This window comes from Leptinotarsa decemlineata, unplaced genomic scaffold (genome assembly GCF_025532065.1).
Source record: "Leptinotarsa decemlineata unplaced genomic scaffold, Ldec_3_MD MMD2_P_RNA_scaffold_2, whole genome shotgun sequence".
In the NCBI taxonomy this organism is placed as follows: Eukaryota; Metazoa; Arthropoda; class Insecta; order Coleoptera; family Chrysomelidae; genus Leptinotarsa; species Leptinotarsa decemlineata.
The window spans coordinates 17,811,047-17,832,141 of NW_027412529.1; the positions used below are offsets into that span (position 1 = coordinate 17,811,047).

General features: G+C 34.0%; 2 protein-coding genes and 2 long non-coding RNA genes across 5 annotated transcripts in view; 2 read left to right on the top strand and 2 right to left on the bottom strand.

The window, feature by feature from the left end:
- Positions 1-319: 319 nt before the first annotated feature.
- LOC111514311 (innexin inx2) lies at positions 320-13,195 on the bottom strand. The gene is made up of 4 exons (XM_023170549.2): positions 12,793-13,195; positions 12,558-12,740; positions 11,363-11,496; positions 320-2,110 (listed from the first exon to the last, which is right to left on the bottom strand). The coding sequence occupies exons 1-4, from the start codon at positions 13,031-13,033 to the stop codon at positions 1,595-1,597; spliced, it is 1,074 nt and encodes a 357-aa protein (XP_023026317.2). The 5' UTR covers positions 13,034-13,195; the 3' UTR covers positions 320-1,594.
- On the top strand, positions 11,495-13,103 carry LOC111514321 (uncharacterized). The gene is made up of 2 exons (XR_002723345.2): positions 11,495-11,970; positions 12,048-13,103. It is a non-coding gene; the product is annotated as an uncharacterized lncRNA (long non-coding RNA).
- Positions 13,196-15,027: 1,832 nt separating the features above from the next.
- On the bottom strand, positions 15,028-17,731 carry LOC141486534 (uncharacterized). Its single transcript, XR_012467905.1, has 2 exons — positions 17,411-17,731; positions 15,028-17,354 (listed from the first exon to the last, which is right to left on the bottom strand). It is a non-coding gene; the product is annotated as an uncharacterized lncRNA (long non-coding RNA).
- Positions 17,732-18,356: 625 nt separating this feature from the next.
- Positions 18,357-21,095, top strand: part of LOC111514329 (guanine nucleotide-binding protein G(o) subunit alpha) — a 40,462-nt gene continuing 37,723 nt past the window's right edge. Inside the window, exons 1-2 of one of the 2 annotated variants that reach the window (XM_023170566.2) lie at positions 18,357-18,803; positions 18,858-19,203. In XM_023170566.2, the coding sequence (XP_023026334.1) occupies positions 18,680-18,803; positions 18,858-19,203 (470 nt within the window). In that variant the 5' untranslated portion in view covers positions 18,357-18,679. The remainder of the gene's footprint in view (positions 18,804-18,857; positions 19,204-21,095) is intronic. The other variant, XM_074184866.1, reaches the window with a different exon arrangement.

Here is a 21,095-nt window from a genome sequence, read left to right on the forward strand (position 1 = left end):
TATTGCACTGACATGCAGTATAACATGCATATAAAGTAAATGAAATCACCACAAAGGGAGAGTTAAAAAATATTTTTCAAAAAAAGTTTTTGCTCTTCCTTTCAACCATGAGATCTATTGTTTTACAAAAATATCATGATATTCTTCGGTTATTTTATGAAGGCAACTGTAAAATTCAGAAAAACTTTTACATTTTGAAAAGTTTTCAACAAACAACAATCCTCAAAAGTCAAAACAAGTGCGAGAGGATTAACAAAATCCTACTTTTTAATATTTTATTCTTAGTATAGACTTGCAAGTTCCTTAAATAAAAAGCCCATTATGAAAATATTGTTTAATTCCTTTCAGGAAAAATTGGTGCATTTCTTAGGAACATACTAGAACATAAACTGTTGTACTGTAGATGAACGCTAACAAATTATCAAAACTCTAGACTATTCGAAAATAAATACTGATTTCAGTTAGTAACAAATAACAAATGTGAAAACAATAAATAACACAAATCTTAAAACTACATCGATGTGAATATGAAAAATTGGAAACTATCCTTACTTTAAAGCAATTTGTATTGTACATTTTTGACTCCACATCATTATTATCACAGCCTTGTCATACTGAAATTACAAAACAGGCAAAATGAAAAATAACTCCAAACTGAAACAAATCGACAATGTATAGCAATATTCCATTATTTCATTCCAACAATTGTATTGAGGGAAAATGAGAGAGCCTTAATTGTATGTGATATACATCCACAATGCTCTCTGTAGACACTAGATTATATATAGCAAATCAATTTAAAAATAACATGATTGTCATTCCATTTGAAGACGAAAAGGCTCATTTGATTTAGCATGAAGGTAGGTCACTTGATATGTGAAATTCATATGGAAACCAAGTTTCACATTGTACAGATAGACAGACCATTTCCGTAACCAAAAAAATCAAGGGTTTCCATGTTGCCAAAATTGCAAAGCTAAGAAAATTGTGCCTGATCATCCTGTTGGTCATTCTTGATTCATATATTTCAAAGTGGAATCTGATTTGGCAAAGCATAATTTGTTGGTTGAATGTAATGCTAGAGATGAAATAGTAATAGGTGTGTTTTTATAATTATGAAATATAGGATAGTTTTTCATATGCATCAGGAGTTATTTTACATGAGTATCTTAGAACCCAAATCGTTTTAGGTTTAGTAAGATGACAATGTATCACAAATTAACACTTACAAAATGAATACTAAACTTTAGTAATAAACAAATCACTGATAGTGTGAAAACAACAAAAATTAAATAACACAAGATTCAAGCATTTAAATGGCAGGTAAACTTGAATATTTCCTTCAAATATTTTACATCAAGTTTGTGCCAAGAAATTCTACGAAGTTAGTAGAAATAAATGCAAAGTAATGAAAACATCCAACAGCAATTTGTATTGCACATTATTTACAATTGAAATCATTATCACAGCCCTATATTGAAAATTATTTCATAATGTATAGAACTGCCAAACTGAAATAATCATACTCTCTACATTGAATTGATATAAACGAAATAATATTCTAAAGTAATCTTTTCTCATAAATTGTAGGTAATCAAACTTCGTCTTGGGCAAAAACTTTGTGAGAGCCTTTGGTAATAATGAGTTGATCATATATACCTCCTATCAGCTCTTTATAAATCATGGTGTTGACGTTCTTGCCTACTTTATACAGTACAAAAAAATCCCCAAAAGAAATTTTGCTCACAATAAATTCAGCTTTCTTTCTTTCCAATTTACGTGAATGTGCCCTGAGTAGATAGACGCGGAAATTTGGTATGAACAAAAACATTCCTCTGTATACTAGACATAACATTGTTACAATAAGGAGTACAAGCAACCAGTACCACAATATCAGAAAAAATTTTTCGTTGAGAACGTTCAACGGCAAGATGCAGAGCGCATCGCGAATTTCTAGCGTTCCTGATGGACCAAATCTAAAATATGTACACTTGGCGATTTTTGGGAAAACAGTATTCATTGGATTGACTAGTTTATTTGAGGCATGCTCTATGCCATAGAGACTGAAATTTCCACTTACAAACCAGTCCATGAAATATATTTGGACAATCTGAAACAAAATGTTAAAAGGGAAGTAAGTGCCTATACAAAGTGGTAGCATTAAACAAATCAAAAGCCCTTAATCTCACATTATAGTGTTACTTGAATAGAACATGCATCTCTCTACTCACAAGGTATTTTGATGAATAAGTGACACCCGTGAGTCGTTGTGTTCGTGTCATGTAGCACCGTGTAACACCAATGTAAGTAGTTCCACCGTGATTCAAAAATGTATAGAGGTAACCTTTGTGGATACATTTTTTGCTGCTAAACCTTCCAGAGGGAAGTCGACAGATACTTTGAGTGGAAAAACTTTTCATGGTTTTGGTCGTGTTTGCCCAAATAAAATACTTGTTAAATTATAAAGATTACAGTAATAGTAACAATCAATCTTAGTGCGCGGATTGGTACTGACGTGATATATCGTGAATTAATTATTATTTTCAATTCTTATTTTTAATTTCATCGTTCAGAAGATTCGAGTAGGAATTCAATAAATTTCGATAAATAGTCATTTTTTTAAAGTTCTGCTAATTTGACGTGAACAATTGGGGAGGGAGGGGGGTCGGACCGCTCTCCGCTTCAGTAGGTCATAGACAAAATTTGATAAAGTGAACAGATATTCAGATAAACTATTACTGATCAAACTTTCTTGGCAAAACATACTCAGTTGATTATATTGTCTAGCTATTTTAAAACGCCTGACTACAACCATTTAGTTTTCTACAGTTGCCTGATTTAAATACTGGATTAATCAATAGAAGGAAAACCTCCGGCTTAGAATAACTCCAAAACAAGCACTTTTACCAATCATTGAAAATGGAATACTCTTCTCGACATGCGTTTCAACAACCGAGCTGGCGTATTCAGGAGATGAAAACTAATTATTGAAACTGATCTTTATTTATATCTAATAGAGTATACTTTCACTTTCCGAATCACATCACTTGGTTCAAATCGTACCTTTCAGGACCGAGTCAAATGATGAGGACAACGGAACTCTCTGAGAACAGGGCTATTGAATCTGGTGTACCACAGGGTTCTGTGTTAGGCCCTATTCTATTTCTGATATCTATGAATGACATCTCTATGATTGACATATTTGGTAGTTTCACTCTTTTCGCGGACAATACTACAATATTGTGAATAGAAAAAAACTCTGTGGAGCTAAATAAAATAATATCATCCGACTTGAAGAAGGTGAAGAGCTGGTGCTATGCAAATTTACTCTCTCTGCCATACAGAAAATAAATTAAACACAAAATTTCTCGGGTTAATCATTGATAATAGGCTGAAATTTCATGAACACCTCGAACAACTCAAGGGTAAGATCTCCTCCGGATGTTATGCAGTTAGAGTGGTTTCATATGAGTTGGGTTTCCATATCACAAAGACCGTTTACCATGCACTTATTGAATCTCGACTACATTATAGACTACCTTTTTGGGGAGCATGCAACTCATCCCTTTTCCTGTATTGATATCACAGAAGAGGGCACAAAGATGTCTCTGTGAAGTTAAACCCAGAGAAACATGCAGGAACTTGTTCACTGCCAATAATTTTAACAGGCATCGCACTTTTTATCCTAGAGATGGTTTGCCTCATTTAAATGAAATGAATTGAAATGACAACTGGCACCACACGAGAAATAAGAATATATTCTGTACCCTCAACATAAAACTACACTCCTAGAAAAAGGCTGTTTTTATAAATGTCTAAAACTTTACAACTTACTTCCTGAAAACATAAAAGACATTAAAGTGCACAATGTATTTAAACACAAACTAAAACAAATGCTTATTGCAGCTGAAACATATGATTTGGAAGATGTGGATGAGGGCACTTTCAAGAGATAACTGTCTCTAGCAATATGTTACATGTTGTTCGTAATCCTTTTAATGTTTTTAACAAATCACTTCCCGATGTAATGGGATGAAAATGTACACTATCCCTTCTGACTTGTACTATACAAATTTTGTTATTTCTCCCTTGTGCGAAATGAATATTCTATTCTATAAACATAAATCGAATTTCAACTTTGATTCTACTCCTTATTCTACTCATAATAGCAATTATACCTCTAGACTTCGCATCCCAAATTCGAATTTAATCAAGGATTCCATATACAATAATGTTGGTAAGTTGTTCAATCATTTACCATTAGAAATGAGATCTGCAAATTTGATCAACATTCATTTCAAAAAGGCGTTGTTGATAGACCCTATTATAGTTTGGAAGAGTATTTTAGCAAATCCATTTAACAATAAATCTACAATTTATTCTTTTTACTATCACTTTATACATGGTGGTGTTTTATCTATACATTTTTATAACTTTTTTTTTATTTACATTTATACATTTTTGGAACTTTTGTATCTACAATTATATTTTCTTAGAACTTTTCCTTTATCTACATTGTATTTCTTGGACTTTGTCAATAAGATGCAAATCTTCGGACAATAAAGTATATTTTGATTTAATTTAATTTCACATAGAAATTTGAGGAAAAATTTTAAGAAAGGTTTCTAAAGAATGAAACAATGGTCTGTTTGGAATGGGACCCTTGCCACTGTTCGTAGTTCTCATGCCACACTTTGCTATTTCCAAACTATCAAAAAATCTAGTGTCATGTACCGATTCCAACGATTTCAGAGAGTTTTAATTTATTTTATTAACGTTCTTCAAAGCGAGTTGACCGACATTATATTTTTCTCATCTTCGAAATCGCTAAGTGTTCTTTGAAACAAGTTTTAATGGCTCACTTAGTCCTCCGATATATTTTATGTCACCGTCCTCACAGCTTATATTATACATACCCGACGTTTCATTCTACAACGATGTTGTTTTTACCCAACATTTGTTGAAGTGAGCGAGCGAAAGTTTTGAAGGCTCCTATCACGTTTAACTTTTTGAAGATACTATCTAATACGTTGATGTATAACAAGCGCCAAACATAATGGTGAGCGATCGCGCAGATATAGACTCCCAACTAAATTACGATAAGCCCCCTACCGGCCAGTGTCATACCTATAATTAGTTTTAGGGTAGCAAGTAGAACATGACTTCTTTGTTATTTTTTTTCACATTTCATTTAGTATTATAGGTAGTAGTACAGTTCATTGAAATATTATAAAATGAAACATCCAAAAATAAACTTTAATCAGTCACTATCTGAATACAATTTTTTTTCATCTTTGCTGCTGCTTGTACTGCTATCGTCATTCAAATTTATAATCACTGGATTCACCTCTGTTTGAACGTCTGTGAATGTTCCCAATATTTCCACTCTATACAACGCTTTTGCCATTCCTTGGAAGTGATTTGATCAAACTCATGCTCCGCCGGTTTCCTCACATATTAAAACTTGAAAGTTACATCCTTTTGGGACATGTTGTTTTTGACAGTGGCCCAAATGAGTTCAATGGGATTCAAATCCTGATGGTAATGTGGAAGTCTCAAAACGTTATGTCCGTGTTCAAGCAGAACCCCATCAAATTATTTTTAATATTATGGTATGGAGCATTATCGGTCAAGACTACCGAATTCACAGGTAAATTTGGGATTAACTTTCCTTATAACCATTTACCATGATTTTCAGAATTTATTTCTGAATGATAATCCCCTGGTATTGTGCCTGATTCAAATATAAGCCAACAATTAGGTATAAAGCCCATGTCACCTCTTGCATGGACAATACTGATTCTTGGTCCCTTCCCAATATTTTCAAAAAACCTTTTGGTTGATTCATCCCGCCAGTTCTTGAAATATGTATGTCCACTATGAAGGTATGTTTCATCAAGAAACACAATTGGTCGCTGTTGGCTACGAAAATAATTGTATTTTTGAAAATAATTGATCCTCCATGCTCTAATGTCCATTTTCTCTATTGATTTTTTTAAATTATTTTCAGTCCTCCATTTGAAACCATTTTTTTTTAAATTCTACAAAGAGATGTATCGGAAGCGACAATTCCTAAAACGTGTTGGAACTTATTTTACCGTAATACGACGACACCCTTCCATCTGAAATTGGAACAGTCATACTTGGGAATATCATTTACTAGTGCTCTTCTAGGCCGCTTCATTCTTAGGGTGGAAAATTTTACTTCTCCTTTATTTGCAGGAATTACTTGCTTCCCTTCTTTAACCACTCTTTCAATGGTTCTTAATGAAAAACACATTCAACACTTTGAAAATAATAGAACAATTCAACAAACGTTGAAGTAACCTTGAAGACAAGATGTTGGAAAATTAAAAGTCGGAGATATATGAAATAAGACATGAAGACTGTGACAAAAAAATATATCGGTCAGACTAAGCGATCCAATAAAACTAGTTTCAAAGGTCACGTAGCACATATCCAATTTCGAATACCACAAAACTCTAATATCGCTCAACACACCTTGGAGAATAAAAAGTGTCTGAATGTTGGGATCAGTGCATGACACTAGATTTTTGGATGCTTTTGAAATTTTTTAAATAGCAAAGCGTGGCATGGGAACTATGAACAGTGACAAACGTCACATTCCAAACAGTCCATTGTATTAATTTTATGAACCATTCTGTTGAAATTTGCGGGAACTGAAGACGCCAACTTGGTTGATGAGATGCATTTCTGGTGATTGGAAAAAACGTTTATTTTGGACTGGGATAACTGCTTCCACACTATCGGAAAATTTGCAGAATCTACTGAGGGCCGAGAAAGGGATATTACAGATGTTAAATGTGCAGGCATAATTTAACGGGATTTCTTAGTATTCAAATATTATTTCGGTTAAGAATATAGCTTCAAATTAGAAACTGTTGTTATGAATTGTTGGAAACGAATTTGCAAAACTCGTAGTTATTTGTTTACAACTTTTTCACAACCAAAATACTATGATATACAGTGGGAGGTATGACATCCAGTGACTTCATACTTCTGATATATTGTCAAAAATATTAAAAATTTACGTTAACTGAACAAATTTCACACCAGGTAAAATTATTTACATAAAGTGTCCTGTATAGACTAAACTATCATCGTTCAATATTGAAAGACACTTTTGATCAATCTCAAGGCGATTTGAAAACGGAAACAGAATACATTCCTGAAATGTCATAGGAAAAATTTATAATAAATGTTAATGACAGGTTGATCACATCTTCAACTAAATAACATTCTCAAGCATTAAATGTCAGGAATAAATTTGCATAATAAAAATAACAATATTCATTCAAAGAAGAACAACTGATTCATTATCAACCAATGTGGAAAAACATGTATACTTACATAAGCAAGTGATTTATTGTGTCAGTAAACATATGCAAGTGATTCCTAGTATGATGCAATTATAGATATTTGTAATTGAAACAAATGGTAAAAGTGACAGTGTCAAATTCGAAAAATTTACGAGGTCTGTTCAAAAAATAGAGTGAATTTTCATTTTACTCAAAAAAATATTTATTTATTAATTTCTATTTTGTCCCCTTCAAAGTAATCTCCCTCAGGTATAATACACTTGTGCCACCCTTTTTTTCCAATTCTCGAAGCAGTTCTGATATTCACTGTCTGGTATGTCCTTGAGCTCTCTTAGGGATTCGGGGTTGTCTCCTAAATCGTTCGCAAAACGCCGTCCTTTCATAGGTCTCTTCAATCCTGGGAACAGGAAAAAGTGACAGGGAGCCGTGTTGTTTTTGTCCAAAAAATTATTAACAGGCAATGACGGTGAGCAGGTGCAATTATCGTGATGCAAAAGCCATGAATTATTTTTCCACAATACCGGACGTTTTCTTTGTATTGCTTCTCGTAAGCGTCGCATAACTTCAAGATAATACTCCTTATTGACCGTACGACCATGTGGCAAGAACTCCTGATGCACTACGCCAAAGTAATCGGAGAAAACAGTGAGCAAAACCTTGACATTTAATCTAACTTGGCTTGCTTTTTTTCATCTTGGCTCTCCTGGGCTCTTCCATTGAGACGATTGGACTTTGGTTTAGATGTCATAACCATATACCTATGATTCGTCACAGGTTATGAATCCAGATTGTCTTTGACATAATTCAACAATTCCTGAGCGATGCTCATGAAATGGTTTTTTTGGTCAAAATTCAACAGTTCTGGAACGAACTTCTCTAATAATGTTTCGACAATTCTCCATAACAATTTTCCACACTTTTTCAACATTTTCATCGGTTGTCGATGTGCTGGGGCGTCCAGTGCAAGGTTGTCATTCACATTTTCTCAACTTTCTGTGAAGAGCTTGTAACACTTGTGAACATTTTTCTGACTCTTGAGTACAATCACCTTAAGCCACTGTAAACATTTCAAGTGTTTCTGAGGAGCACTTAATTCCATTTTTTACACAAAATTTGATACAAATTCTTTGATACATTTTTTTGATAGCAGAAAATTGTCGAACACGTAAAACACTTCCAATTTTTATGACGCTCACCAACAAACTAAACATGCTAAACGTTCGACACGAGTGTACCAACAAAAAAAAAGGTAATCGAATGTACATAGCCCGCGAAATTTGAATATTCACCTCATTTTTTGAAGAGACCTCGTATATCATAATCAGGGTATTCTGTTAAAATCAGAAAGTTCACTTTTCAGATTGATAATGAAATAGTTATATACTATACAGTGAAATTTTGAAACTTACAATGAGCTATATCTCACAAACGAAAGCTGATATCAAAAAATGCTTGAAACCTTTTCTAGGATAGTAAGGGAGAACTAAAGTGACATGAAAGAGAACTCACCCCCATCAACCCCTAGGCCCCACCCACCATAACTCAAAAAGTTTAAGTTGCAAACCCCTACTTGTGATGCATCATTGAAAAGACTGTAAATAATGCTATCCAATGGTATAAATAATAATCATACAGGGTGAAACAATAATTGTGAAACTTTGGCTTAAATGGAATATTTAATGAGGTTTTTGTTGAACTAAAAATTTATTAAAAATGTCACTTAAGTAAATATTCAAAGTGGGTTCCGTTGTTTTCTAAACAATAATACAGCCTATTGTCAAAGTCTGCACGAACTTTAATATCAGCCGGCTTACTATGACTTTTTTATTTGTAATGCTAACTCTCGGACTATTATTTTAAATGATAAATGTCCATCGATACTTTGTTAAATAAAAACTTAATTTGCCGTTTTTGCAAAACAAGTTGGAAAGATCTGTTTTTTGTGTTCAGAGTCAGAGTCAATAATTTTTGGTTTGTTTGGGACTTTTAAATGTCATTAGTTTTCATCATTTGTACAATCTGTACTGTCATTCAGCTGTAGTTGTCATGATGGTTTACAGTATACTTGAGCGCATGGAGATAATTTTCAAATTTGCCTCCCAGAACCAGTGTTATTTAAAAACAGCTCAAATATTCCATGAAAGGCATCCGGACAAAAATGTAAGTCACGTGTACGTCCGCGATTTAGTTGAAAAGTTTAGAGAAACGGGATCAGTGCAAAATAAAAAAAGGAATGCCTCAAGATTACTGATGAAGTAACCCAAATTGAGGTACCTGGAAATTTTGCAATGGAGCCTACTGCATCAACATGTCAAGTATTTGCAGTGACAGGACTTTCACATGAGTCTGTTAGAAAGGTGTTGAAATTACATAAGTTTCACCTGTACAAAACACAACTTCTTCAAGAACTAGCCAATGATGATCCAGACCGACGAATTGAGTTTTGTGAACTCATGAGTGAAAGAATTCGCGTTGAACCGAGAATGTTAAAAAATATTTGTTTCTGTGATGAATGTACTTTTATGCTGAATGGTAATGTAAATAAACAAAACTGTCGGTACTGGAGTGATGCGAACCCGCATCGATTCAGAGAAGGTCACACTCAATATCCTGAAAAACTGAATGTTTGGGCAGGAATATTAGGCGATGCTATAATTGGTCCCTTGTTCATACCAGACAATTTAAATGACGACATTTATCTCGATATGCTGGATATGCTGGAATGCTGGAAAACACCATCAAACCTTTAATTGTGCATGAATTAGAGAACCAAAGGGATGACCAAGGCAACCTATCTGTAGACGAAGATTTGCTGCACTTCCAACAAGATGGAGCACCTACTCACTATGCAGCTCCAGTTAGGCACTGGTTGGATACTAATTATCCGAACAAATGGATTGGAAGGAGAGGTCCCATTGAGTGGCCATCGAGGTCACCAGACTTGGCGCCACCTGACTTTTTTCTGTGGGGTCACCTCAAGTCAGTTGTTTATAAAACCCAAACTGCGTCACTTGGGGAATTGCGAGAAAGAATTACGCAAGCATGACGCGCCATTACTAGAACAACATTTGCCAAAGTTCATGCAAAATTTGAAAATAGGCTGTATTATTGTTTACAAAACAACGGAACCCACTTTGAACATTTACTTAATTGACATTTTTAATAAATTTGAAGTTCAACAAAAACCTCATTAAATATTCCATTTAAGCCAAAGTTTCACAAATACGGCTTCACCCTGTACAATTATTATTTATACCATTGGATAGCATTTTATATAGTATTTTTAATGATGTATCACAAGTAGTGGTTTGCAATTTAAACTTTTTGTGTTTTGGTGGGTGGGGCCTAGGGGGTTGATGGGGGTGAGTTCTCTTTCATGTCACTTTAGTTCTCCCTTACTATCCTAGAAAAGGTTTCAAGCATTTTTCGATATCAGCTTTCGTTCGTGAGATATAGCCCATTGTAAGTTTTAAAATTGACACACTGTAGAAATATTCAGATATGATTTTATTATTCACCAAGTCACTGAAATGTAAATGGTGTTTTATATAAATTTAAAGTTTACATTTGAATACATTGATGTGGTTTGTCAATTCAAATTATGGAGGAAGACGATTGTTCAATTTTTTGCACATATGGGGCTTTTGATAGTTGTGTTTCTCTTTTGAGTGACATAATTGTGATTTTACTTCAATTTTAGATTTGTGTATGTTCAGTATAACATTTTGGCAGTATGACTGTCTTAAGTCTTGGGGTTTACTGAAATGATTGGGTCTGTCACTTGAAAAAGTAAGTTTTTTTGTGAATAAATTTCAGAAATCATTTTTGTTAATTTTTCTTTCTCCTGGTGACAATTGTGTATTCCACCTTAGCCCAAGATATCCACCATAACAAAATGGTGATTGGATCAATGGGTAGTAAGATGTTTTCGAGTGATGTATGAGGACTAAAAACTTAGTTTTCCATTTTGAAAATGTGTATAATTCATAAATACATAGATTCATTCATGATAATATACTTACCACATTTATAAAATTCAAAACCTCACAGAGACAATATCGAATTGTATAAATATTGTGAGAGTACTTTTCGCTCAGCAGGTACTTAATGAGTGTGTCTCTTGAGGCACTGTTCCAATTTGCACTTAAAGGGCCTCCTAAAAAACACAATCATAAAAAGATTCTTTGAGATCAAAATTATTTATATTTGAAATGTTGAGTTGTTACCAGAAATTTCATTGTTGTTTTATTCCCTTTCAGACAAAAAATATTGCTAAGTAGAGTTTGGAACCTCTTATATAAAATAAATCTACTGAAAACGTGTTTCCTTCACCAGAACAGAAATGTTGAAGAAGTTAGAATAATCATCAAAAATTTTAGTCATCTACTGATGATGATGCTAATCTGATTAGCAAAACAAATGTCGAAAAATTGCATTTTTGTTCTAATGAGGAAAAAGTGTTTGATATAAATAAAAACACATATTTGCCATTAAAGCTACTATGAAAATATTCTGTGTGTTACCATAGTATTTCACATCCCACATAACATCATAAACATTAACCAAAGGAAATGAAAGAAATTTGAAACCAAAATCAAACAAACCCAATTCTCTGCATTATGAAATTTTTGTAAGTACCATCTTATTCACTGTATCTTCATTAACTTTGGGAAATATTGTAATTATTTTTGTACCTCTCTGTTTCAGTTTCTTTTGAAACCCATAGTAAACTTCTTTCAGGCATGAATTACTTAATTGATGAGCCTTAAGAACTGGACGTGAAGTGGATGTGTCACACAGTAATTTGGAATTCCAAACTAAATACAAAATTTTTTGTCAAGTATTTTTATTTGTTTTTCAATAGGTATTAACATACTGTCTAATAGATTCAGCTCCTCAATATTATCTCCTTTATGACCTTGTTGTTTTGATGGATATCATGAAGTTTATATATTAGCAATCAACACAATAAAGTATAAACCATTCCTTGGTTTATTGCAATGTTGTTTATATATGAGTGTTCAAATCTAATTCAGTGATAAATAGTGAATAACAACTTAGTTCATGAATCAGCAAAATATGTTAAATATATACAATAAACAATGAAACATAAAATATTTCAACTATTCATATTTACTGATTTTGTTCAAATACTCAATATGAGATTCAATAGTAACACTCATATTACTGTGAAGTTATATTAAATTAATGAATCACCTAAGTCACCAATGAGTAGTTTCAGCCTTCCTCCCTCCCATGTTTTCCAAAAATATTTAGGCAAGTAGAAAAACATAGCTTGTATACCAAAAGTAAGACAGACCCATTGATAGTATACTTGTTTGTTGAATGAATCACTGAGATGTTTCACATCAGGAGTTCCCAAACCAGGTAAAAAATTATCTGAAATCACTGTTTTGGTGGACAACTGATTGTAAAGCAAGTACAAACTTACCAAAAACGTTGTTTTTGATAATGAAAGTACCAGAAATCCAACAAAATGTGTCGATAACATCCTTTCTCTCATCAACATCACAATTTATGGGATCTCCGAAATATTGTTTGCTCGTCAACAGAATCGTAAAGGAGAGGAGCAGTAACACTGTAACTCTATAATGTAACTTAAATACATTATTATCTGTGTGAACCTCCTCTAATTTTAATATGGATCTTAATGAACGATAAAAATCAATCATTGTCGACTAAGTATTACCAGAGTTCTTCGGAAAAGACTGAAACCACTTGAAAAACAAAACTTTCAGAACTTTGTGGATGGAACAAAAACCCGAAAAAAAAATTCAAAACTCGCGAATCGCTAAACATTCGTACCACACGTACACTTGGAACACCATTAACATGGAATCTTCTGGTATGTCAGCTGTCAAATCAACCGTGCTGTAAATGACCGGAGCTTTTTTTTGTGTCAGCGACAACAGAGCAGCACAGGAAAACAAACTGTCTCTCAAATCATCTATAAGAACAATTCGTTCAGGCCAGTCTCAACACCCTACACAGTAGGTTAATGGACTGACACCTATCAGAAAACAACTACTCCCCTGGCTAATACCACGAAGGGCGTTGGATTATATCCGACTGATATCTGATAGGTGTCAGTCCATTAACCTACTGTGTAGGGTGTTGAGACTGGCCTGAACGAATTGTTCTTATAGATGATTTGATTTATAGCCAGTCTTCAAGTATGCCCACTGACTATACGTGAAAGATTTCTTTCCTTTTACGAGGAATTGGGCAAATTTGGATATGCAGTTGGTTACCTCGTTCACAGGCAGATGAAGCGACGACAAACCTGTTGTTTGTTGTAGTCTTCAGCTTAGTTCGAGGAATGATACTCTGACGGAATTCGATTTTCAATTATCGGAAATCATCGACTTTATGTTGATGATATACACTACCTTGCACTGACGAGTGGCCAAACAGCCCGAAACCGGTCTGCAAGTGTGTTCCGATAATTGAAAATCTATTGCGGCAGTTGTATCGCCAACAGCATATGCAGGAATAACTTCAGTGAAGAATCCTGCACTGACACCTGTCGGATATAATCCAACGCCCTTCGTGGTATTAGCCAGGGGAGTAGTTGTTTTCTGATAGGTGTCAGTCCATTAACCTACTGTGTAGGGTGTTGAGACTGGCCTGAACGAATTGTTCTTATAGATGATTTGATTTATAGCCAGTCTTCAAGTATGCCCACTGACTATACGTGAAAGACAAACTGTCTCTGTCACAACATATTTTTATGTTTTACATGTGTTTCTGAGTCGGCAGATTGAGACAGTTGTGGAGACCAGTAACAAGACCAGGAAAGTAAGCAGATTGAGAACACGGCGCCAAATCAAAAACTTTTGTAGCGTGTCACTATTTGAGGAGTAAGCAAATTAAGACCTCTCTGAAGCCACACTTTCTTGAAAATTGTTTCGAAGCCGAAACATCCAATAAGTAATGACTTCAGAAGCGGTACAACCTGGGATTCATATTCTCAGATTCCTGACTGAGCAAACTTATCCGAAAGCACACATATGTATTTATATGTATAATTTCTTCATAATACAAAATCGAAAACGGCGAATTTACAAATCCACCAAAAAACATTTCCTGGGAGCCAATTCTTTACATCATGTGAACATGCTTATAAGGTTCTACAAATACTATATATGGTATTCTCTAGTGTAATTAATCGGAATAGATAATCGCACGGGAGAAGAAATATACGTATGTCTTAGAATAGATATTTGAATATTAATAATCTACGAAACAAGCAATCATGTTTCCCGGATTTTTGTGAACTTTTACATTTTTAAATTTTAAGTATGTGTGTTATGTTGAAGATTCGTCGTTAATAGTCGTTAGTTTGAAAGTTTCAAAAGGAGAATCCAATTTTTTAGTAAATATGACAAAAAAAAAAAGATATTCCGTTGCTTAAAAAAAGAGAACGGCAATTGATGTAAAAAATAGCATTCTGGGAGCCAAGAAGAACTAGCAATAATAGAGACGTGCGAGTTGCTAAGTTTTACGAAACCGTCTTCTTTATTTTTAGTAATATATTTCCCAAACAAATTCCGCTTCAGTCATATTTTATTTAACGACAAGCAGAACATGGAGTTTACTAATCAAATTGTTATTTCATTAGAGTTCTACGCAGTTTTTCAGTCGTTGTACTGATGAAATCAAGAAGAAAAACTAATGACTTTTATTGAAAGTACAAAAATAGTTAAAACTGACAAATGAAAAATACATAATAATGCCATTCATTTCTGGAAAGAAAAAAGGTTTTGACTTTCTACTTCTCCATATTTATACAAAAAATGAAAAATGTGGGAATTTTATTCCGAAACATCGGATGTTCGCCATTGAGGATGACAGTGTTCCATGTAAGTGAAATTTCACCTTCTTCATATACTATATTGGGTAGCAATCATGTGAATGATATCTGATTTAATTCCATAACGGATACCAGAACATCAGCTGTGGATCCACATCTTCACCGGCAGCAGGAGAAGTTGCATATCTTAATGCGAGTATCTAGAAGTGATTTCAAATTGGGGTGAAAGTAATCAGATTCAATTCAATACCACGAAAACCCAGGCATCGGTTTTCGACAAAACTATTGTTATTTCATAATTTTCTATACAATTCCGTTGTTTATTTTTATGCGGAGTATATGAAAAATTGAATAATATATGTAAACCTATTTTGCAAGTAATTATTTCAGAGTGGTTTTGCTCTTTACTATTGATATTTCATGATACTAAATTATATGTAACGAAGCAGTCAACTCAATTAATTTTATTCACCCTGTAAATCTATTTTCGAAGCGATTATTTCAGAGTTGTTGTTTCATACTATTGTTATTTCATAATTTTCAATACAATTCCGTTGTTTAACTTTGTGCGGAGTGTATGAAAAACTGAATAATATATGGAAAAAATTATTTGAATGCATTAATTTTCACCACCCTGTAAACCTATTTTGCAAGCGTGGTTGTTTTCTTCAATTGTTAACTACTTCATGATTTCCTCTCGTTTCGCGTTAGTAAATTTTGTGAAGAATATATAAAAAACTGAATTATATACGGAAAAAATAAGTCAACTTTATTATTTTTTCCCACGCTGTAAACCTATTTTGCATAAGCAGCCAATTTCACACTGCTCTCTTGATGTGTTTTTCGCTAAGCAAGTTAATCATCAGGAGTTGACTGCAGGTATACCTTTGTTTTTGTAAAATTAATTTGAAAATCGAGAACCGTTGTGCAGGTAATTAAAAATACAAGATTAAAGTAAACTTATGAAGCAAGACTGCTATCCATTCATATGTCATTTAGGCACCAGAGGTGTTGTTTCACTTGACTTTCCACGTCGTTTATCTATAAACAACTTTCATAATTTGGTAAATATCAAGTTCTTTACCAAGTAGTATGCTGTAACAAAAAAAAAGTTATTGAAAGTTGAAGGATAATCAGAGATTCTAATAGTCAAAACAAGGTATTGTGTATGACGTGTGTGAAGTAGCCGGTTGGTTAGTGAGCCCAACTCATGTCTGACAGGCCTTTTTACAGGTCACTGTCATTTGAATCATCATATGCAGAGACTTGGACTGTCGGAAGACAGTGTGTGTGGCCTCTGTCTGGAAACTAGAGAACATATACTTTGTGCCTGCCCCGCTGGGACCGAATCAGGTTCTTTGAGTTCGGCAGATCCGTACTCTCACCATCTGACCTGAAAGACCACTCACCATACAAACTAATCGGCTTCGTTGAGAAGCTGGGTTTATTTGGCCGAGTGTGAATAGGTGTGAGCCACAATAAACCCTCATGGGTTGCGGTGGAGGGTCGAATAGACCCACTCACTTCAGACCTACCTACCTACCTACTCATGAAACCAACACCACTGTGAAAGTTTGTTCGATCTTATCTCTGCAACAGTCAGTATTAATCGCACATAAAATGATGAGATTCCGTTAAATCTAAGCTTCGATTTCAGAGGGGTGTCTTTCCTGAGGAGACACCAGCTAGAAAGGAGGATAAGTTTTCAGCTCTGTGCTGAAAATCAATTTATTGTTAGTCTTTCATCAAGATGTCTTTCAAGGCAGAGGTTACTTTTCTGATATTGAGCAATATAATGTTATCCACAAGTTGTTTAGTTTATTTGGGTTGCTATGATATTGTGTATGTTCAGAATAAACATAGAGGTATAGTGATAGAAGATATACTTCAAATATTTACTCTGATGTGAATAGTAAAAACAATCCCCGAACTAAAATTTTGAAAAAGGGGGACGTTTTTCTGCATTTTCAATTTTGTATAAGGAGGAAATTGAGTTTTATTTCAATCAGTTTTTTGAAATGCTGAATATAAGTTATCTGTGCTTCCTTCCTGCGCAAATAAACTTTATCTTAAATTGTTTCCGAGTGAAATCTAAGTCGTGATATTTCGTATATTGACCAGCTCTCTATTCAGCTTTTTTGAAGCATAATATCCAGTATTAACCTTTGGCTTACATTTTGCTGAAATCAGAAATACTATCAGTGGTCGAGATAAGTGAATGAGGACAACCACTTACTCTAGAGCAGGGGTTTCCAAACTTTGAAGCCTTCGGGCCATAATGATTTTTTCAGTTTGTTCCAAAGGCCAATTTCTGCCCTTAACTATATTTCTAGGCTAGTTAAGTTTTCTTTGTCATCATTTCTGTCGTTAAGTTTTACCTTGCAAGTAAATAAAACCGAATAATTATCATTCTGTTTTCTTCTTCAACTTATCACAGCAATAGTAACAACAATTAGGTAATCATCGGCTGTCGCGGGCCAGATTGATGACAATAAATCATTGGATGTCGCGGGCCGGATTGATGACACTGGCGGGCCGGATTTGGCCCGCGGGCCGTAGTTTGGAGACCCCTGCTCTAGAATAAGTAGTTTGTGAGGGCAACCACGAAAATTTTTGCCGCGAGAGGACGCTGATGTGTCTCAGGTCAGTTCTGTGATCTTTAGAATAAATATTTAAAATAGATCATTTTGATTATTTGTATCCGGAATCGCTATCATGTTTTTATATTGCATTAATTCAATTTTTTATAGAATTTTTCTTTCTCAGATAAATTTCCTTGCCAACTCGTAATCATTCGGAGTAAAATGTTGTTGTACCCAATGACACATTTCGCAAGGATATGTTTATCATTTGAAAATTTCTGATCGGAGCTACTCACGGATCGAAGACGTCCTAATTTATAAGTAAAAACCTCGCAAAACGAACATGAAATTCCTAAAACAATCCAAAATCCAACATACATCTCTCGACACATAAATAGCTGTTTAAATGTTAAATTGTCGTCTTGACCTCGCGCCCTCAGCGCTCTCTGACAGCCCCGCCTATGGTGGCCGTCATTGAACGTAGCCTTTACTTGTAGAGAAGAGAGTGCCATCTATGACGTATGGTTGAAACGATAAATTTTGAAGAAATCTTCTGAAAGTTTCAAATAACTTTTGAAAAATAAATAATAGAGGGTACGAGAGAGGTTTAAAGCTCTTCAAAAAATGTTTACTTTTTGTTTTTTTTATTTGTTTGCATTAGTTTAGTTCCAATTATTCATTTTTCCCAGAAGAAATTACGAGCATTGTTACTTTATGTAATATTATGACACTCAACTTTCCCCTCTATGTTCGTGAATTATCCCGACGTAATGTTTTTGTTTTCCTTTTTGACCTTGTGAGTTTGTTCATCTGATCCTATAACAATTTTTAATTCAATTGTTTATATTTCTTCGAATCTTCGTGTGATTAATAAATGACATTTTCTCACACATATTAATCGTCATTGGCGTGATGTACTCGATATGGGGGCATGTTTAACTTTAGAACGCGAAGAAGGAAAAGCAAGAAAGCGAAGTGAAGAGATTGATAGGCAGTTGGGCGAATTTGCCAAGCAGCAGAACAATGTTATCAAAATACTACTTCTTGGTAAGAATATTCATTTTGTCACTTAGTATTGCATCACATTTAAATGTCTTGTAGGTGCTGGTGAAAGTGGGAAAAGTACCTTAGTAAAACAAATGAAAATTATTCATGCTGATGGATTCACACATGCTGAACTCAGTAGTTTCAGACCAACAGTATTGGACAACCTATTGGCATCTATGAAATATGTTCTTGCTGGAATGGGAATCCTCAGAATAAACTTGGAACACCTCAGAAATAAGATACACGCTCAAAATGTTTTGGTAGCTAAAAGTTGTTTTGATATGAGTTTTACTATACTTCCTGCTGTGGCTGCTTCACTTCAAGCACTATGGTCTGATAGAGGTGTGAGACTTGCTGTAGCTCGAGGTTATGAGTATGAATTAAACGACTCAGCTCTTTAGTAAGTCTACATAAGTTATTTTTTATCATAGCAGTTCTGACCAAAACATTTTAAACTGTAAACCATTTCAATGGGCTGCAGATTTGGCCACATCTAGGTTTAATAATTTGAACATCCAATTCTATTGAGAGGTAGAACTGGAACTTCTGGCCTAGAATAAATCCAAAACTAACACTGCCTCCAAGCAAGTTATTGCAGTTCTAGTATGTGGATCAATTCTAGGAAAACATTGATTGTTGCTAGTATGAAAGATTCAAATATTTAGTATTACTTCTATTTACTGTTTTATTATTTCACAAACATAAAGTCAGTTTTTCATCATGACTAGTAAATTGAATAGGTATTTTTCTGTGACTAGTGTGATAATTATGTATCAGGCAATGTGTCCGTGCACAGTTTTCCTCAAGATCCAAAAGAAGCGAAACAATAGAAAATTATACTCAGAATCCAATCCCTATTTCAAATCAAATACATTTATTACCTGCTTTTGTACGTTTTGCGCTTATATTTTGGAAAAATATTGGTTGGGGTCTGTATTCTGGGAGTAGTCCTATAATTACATATAATACTGTGTATTAGCATTTATTAATATTAATGATAATAATAATGAGGAATGATGCCCTCTTTACTCTTAAGATCATGCCGGCTTGCCGCAAGAAGGCTGAGCAAATGCAGAAGGCTGTCATTCTTGGCTCATTATGTTTGCTTAGTGCACATAATTCTCGAACCCAATAATCACTTATTCCGTAGTATGGGGAGTGGGGTCATTCAGTGATAATGCTGGCACACCATCACGACTGTGTCGGAGCTTCCGAGACAGGGCCCGATCACCTTACCCTTTGGTATAATAATAATGATGATATTTATTAACAATTGAGGATATCAAATTAAATATAGAGTTAGGTGTAGATGAATACTAATGAATATAAATAAAATACTCCTAACTATACACAAAAATATACATATTAATGCAACACATCGAGATTGAAACAATAGAGAACTTCAATTTACATGTAATATAGCTTTTGGTATTATTAAAATTTATCATCTAAAAATTTTTAGAAACTTTAGTAGCATCTTATAACAAGGATAACTTTATTTTGGAAAAGGTTTTCACTTCTGCTTGTCTGACTAATCTCAGTAACTTGTATCTATTCTAAGAATAGATGAATGTTGTATTACAAAGCACTTTATCAATATTATCAGAATTTCTTTCTCATTATTGACAGAAGAATGCATATTGATAAATTCTCAGGAAACCAGATATAACTTGGATAACCCCTTTGATAGAGTAATTTAAATTTGTATTATTTTATCTTATCTGAAGAGAATTTGATTGTTGTCTCAAGCTGTGAAAGTTTACACTCAGTGTGAGGAATGTTCTTTATTGATATTTCAGGGGAAGGTGAAACTGAAGACTTATGAACTGTTGAACACAATATTTATCACTTTTTCAAACTTTGATTATCTCCTTGAAAGTTGTACTGAAAAACAAATAAAATCATGTGATTTTTTCCTGAAATTGTTTTCTAACTACAGCACGAAACTTCAGAGGGTGATTTGTTAGGGGTCGTTTAAAAAAAAATATAAGAACACATATCCGGAGTTGCTTTGTTTCTGAGACACAGGGCGTTGAAGTTTGAAAAAAACTTTATTTATAAAATATTATAAATATCCTTACCCGATTTGGTTGAAATTTGCTACAGTTATTCGAAGTAATAAGGCGCTTATTTAGCCCTAACTAGATTGAAATTATTAGGTCCAGTGGAGTCTCAGTAGAAACCATAGCCGACAATATTAAAAAAAAAATACGCCACAGACTTGTTGTAGGTTTTTATTTTTTCAGATTAATCAACTGAAAATACAACTTTTACGTCGCTTGAGTTTTCTTT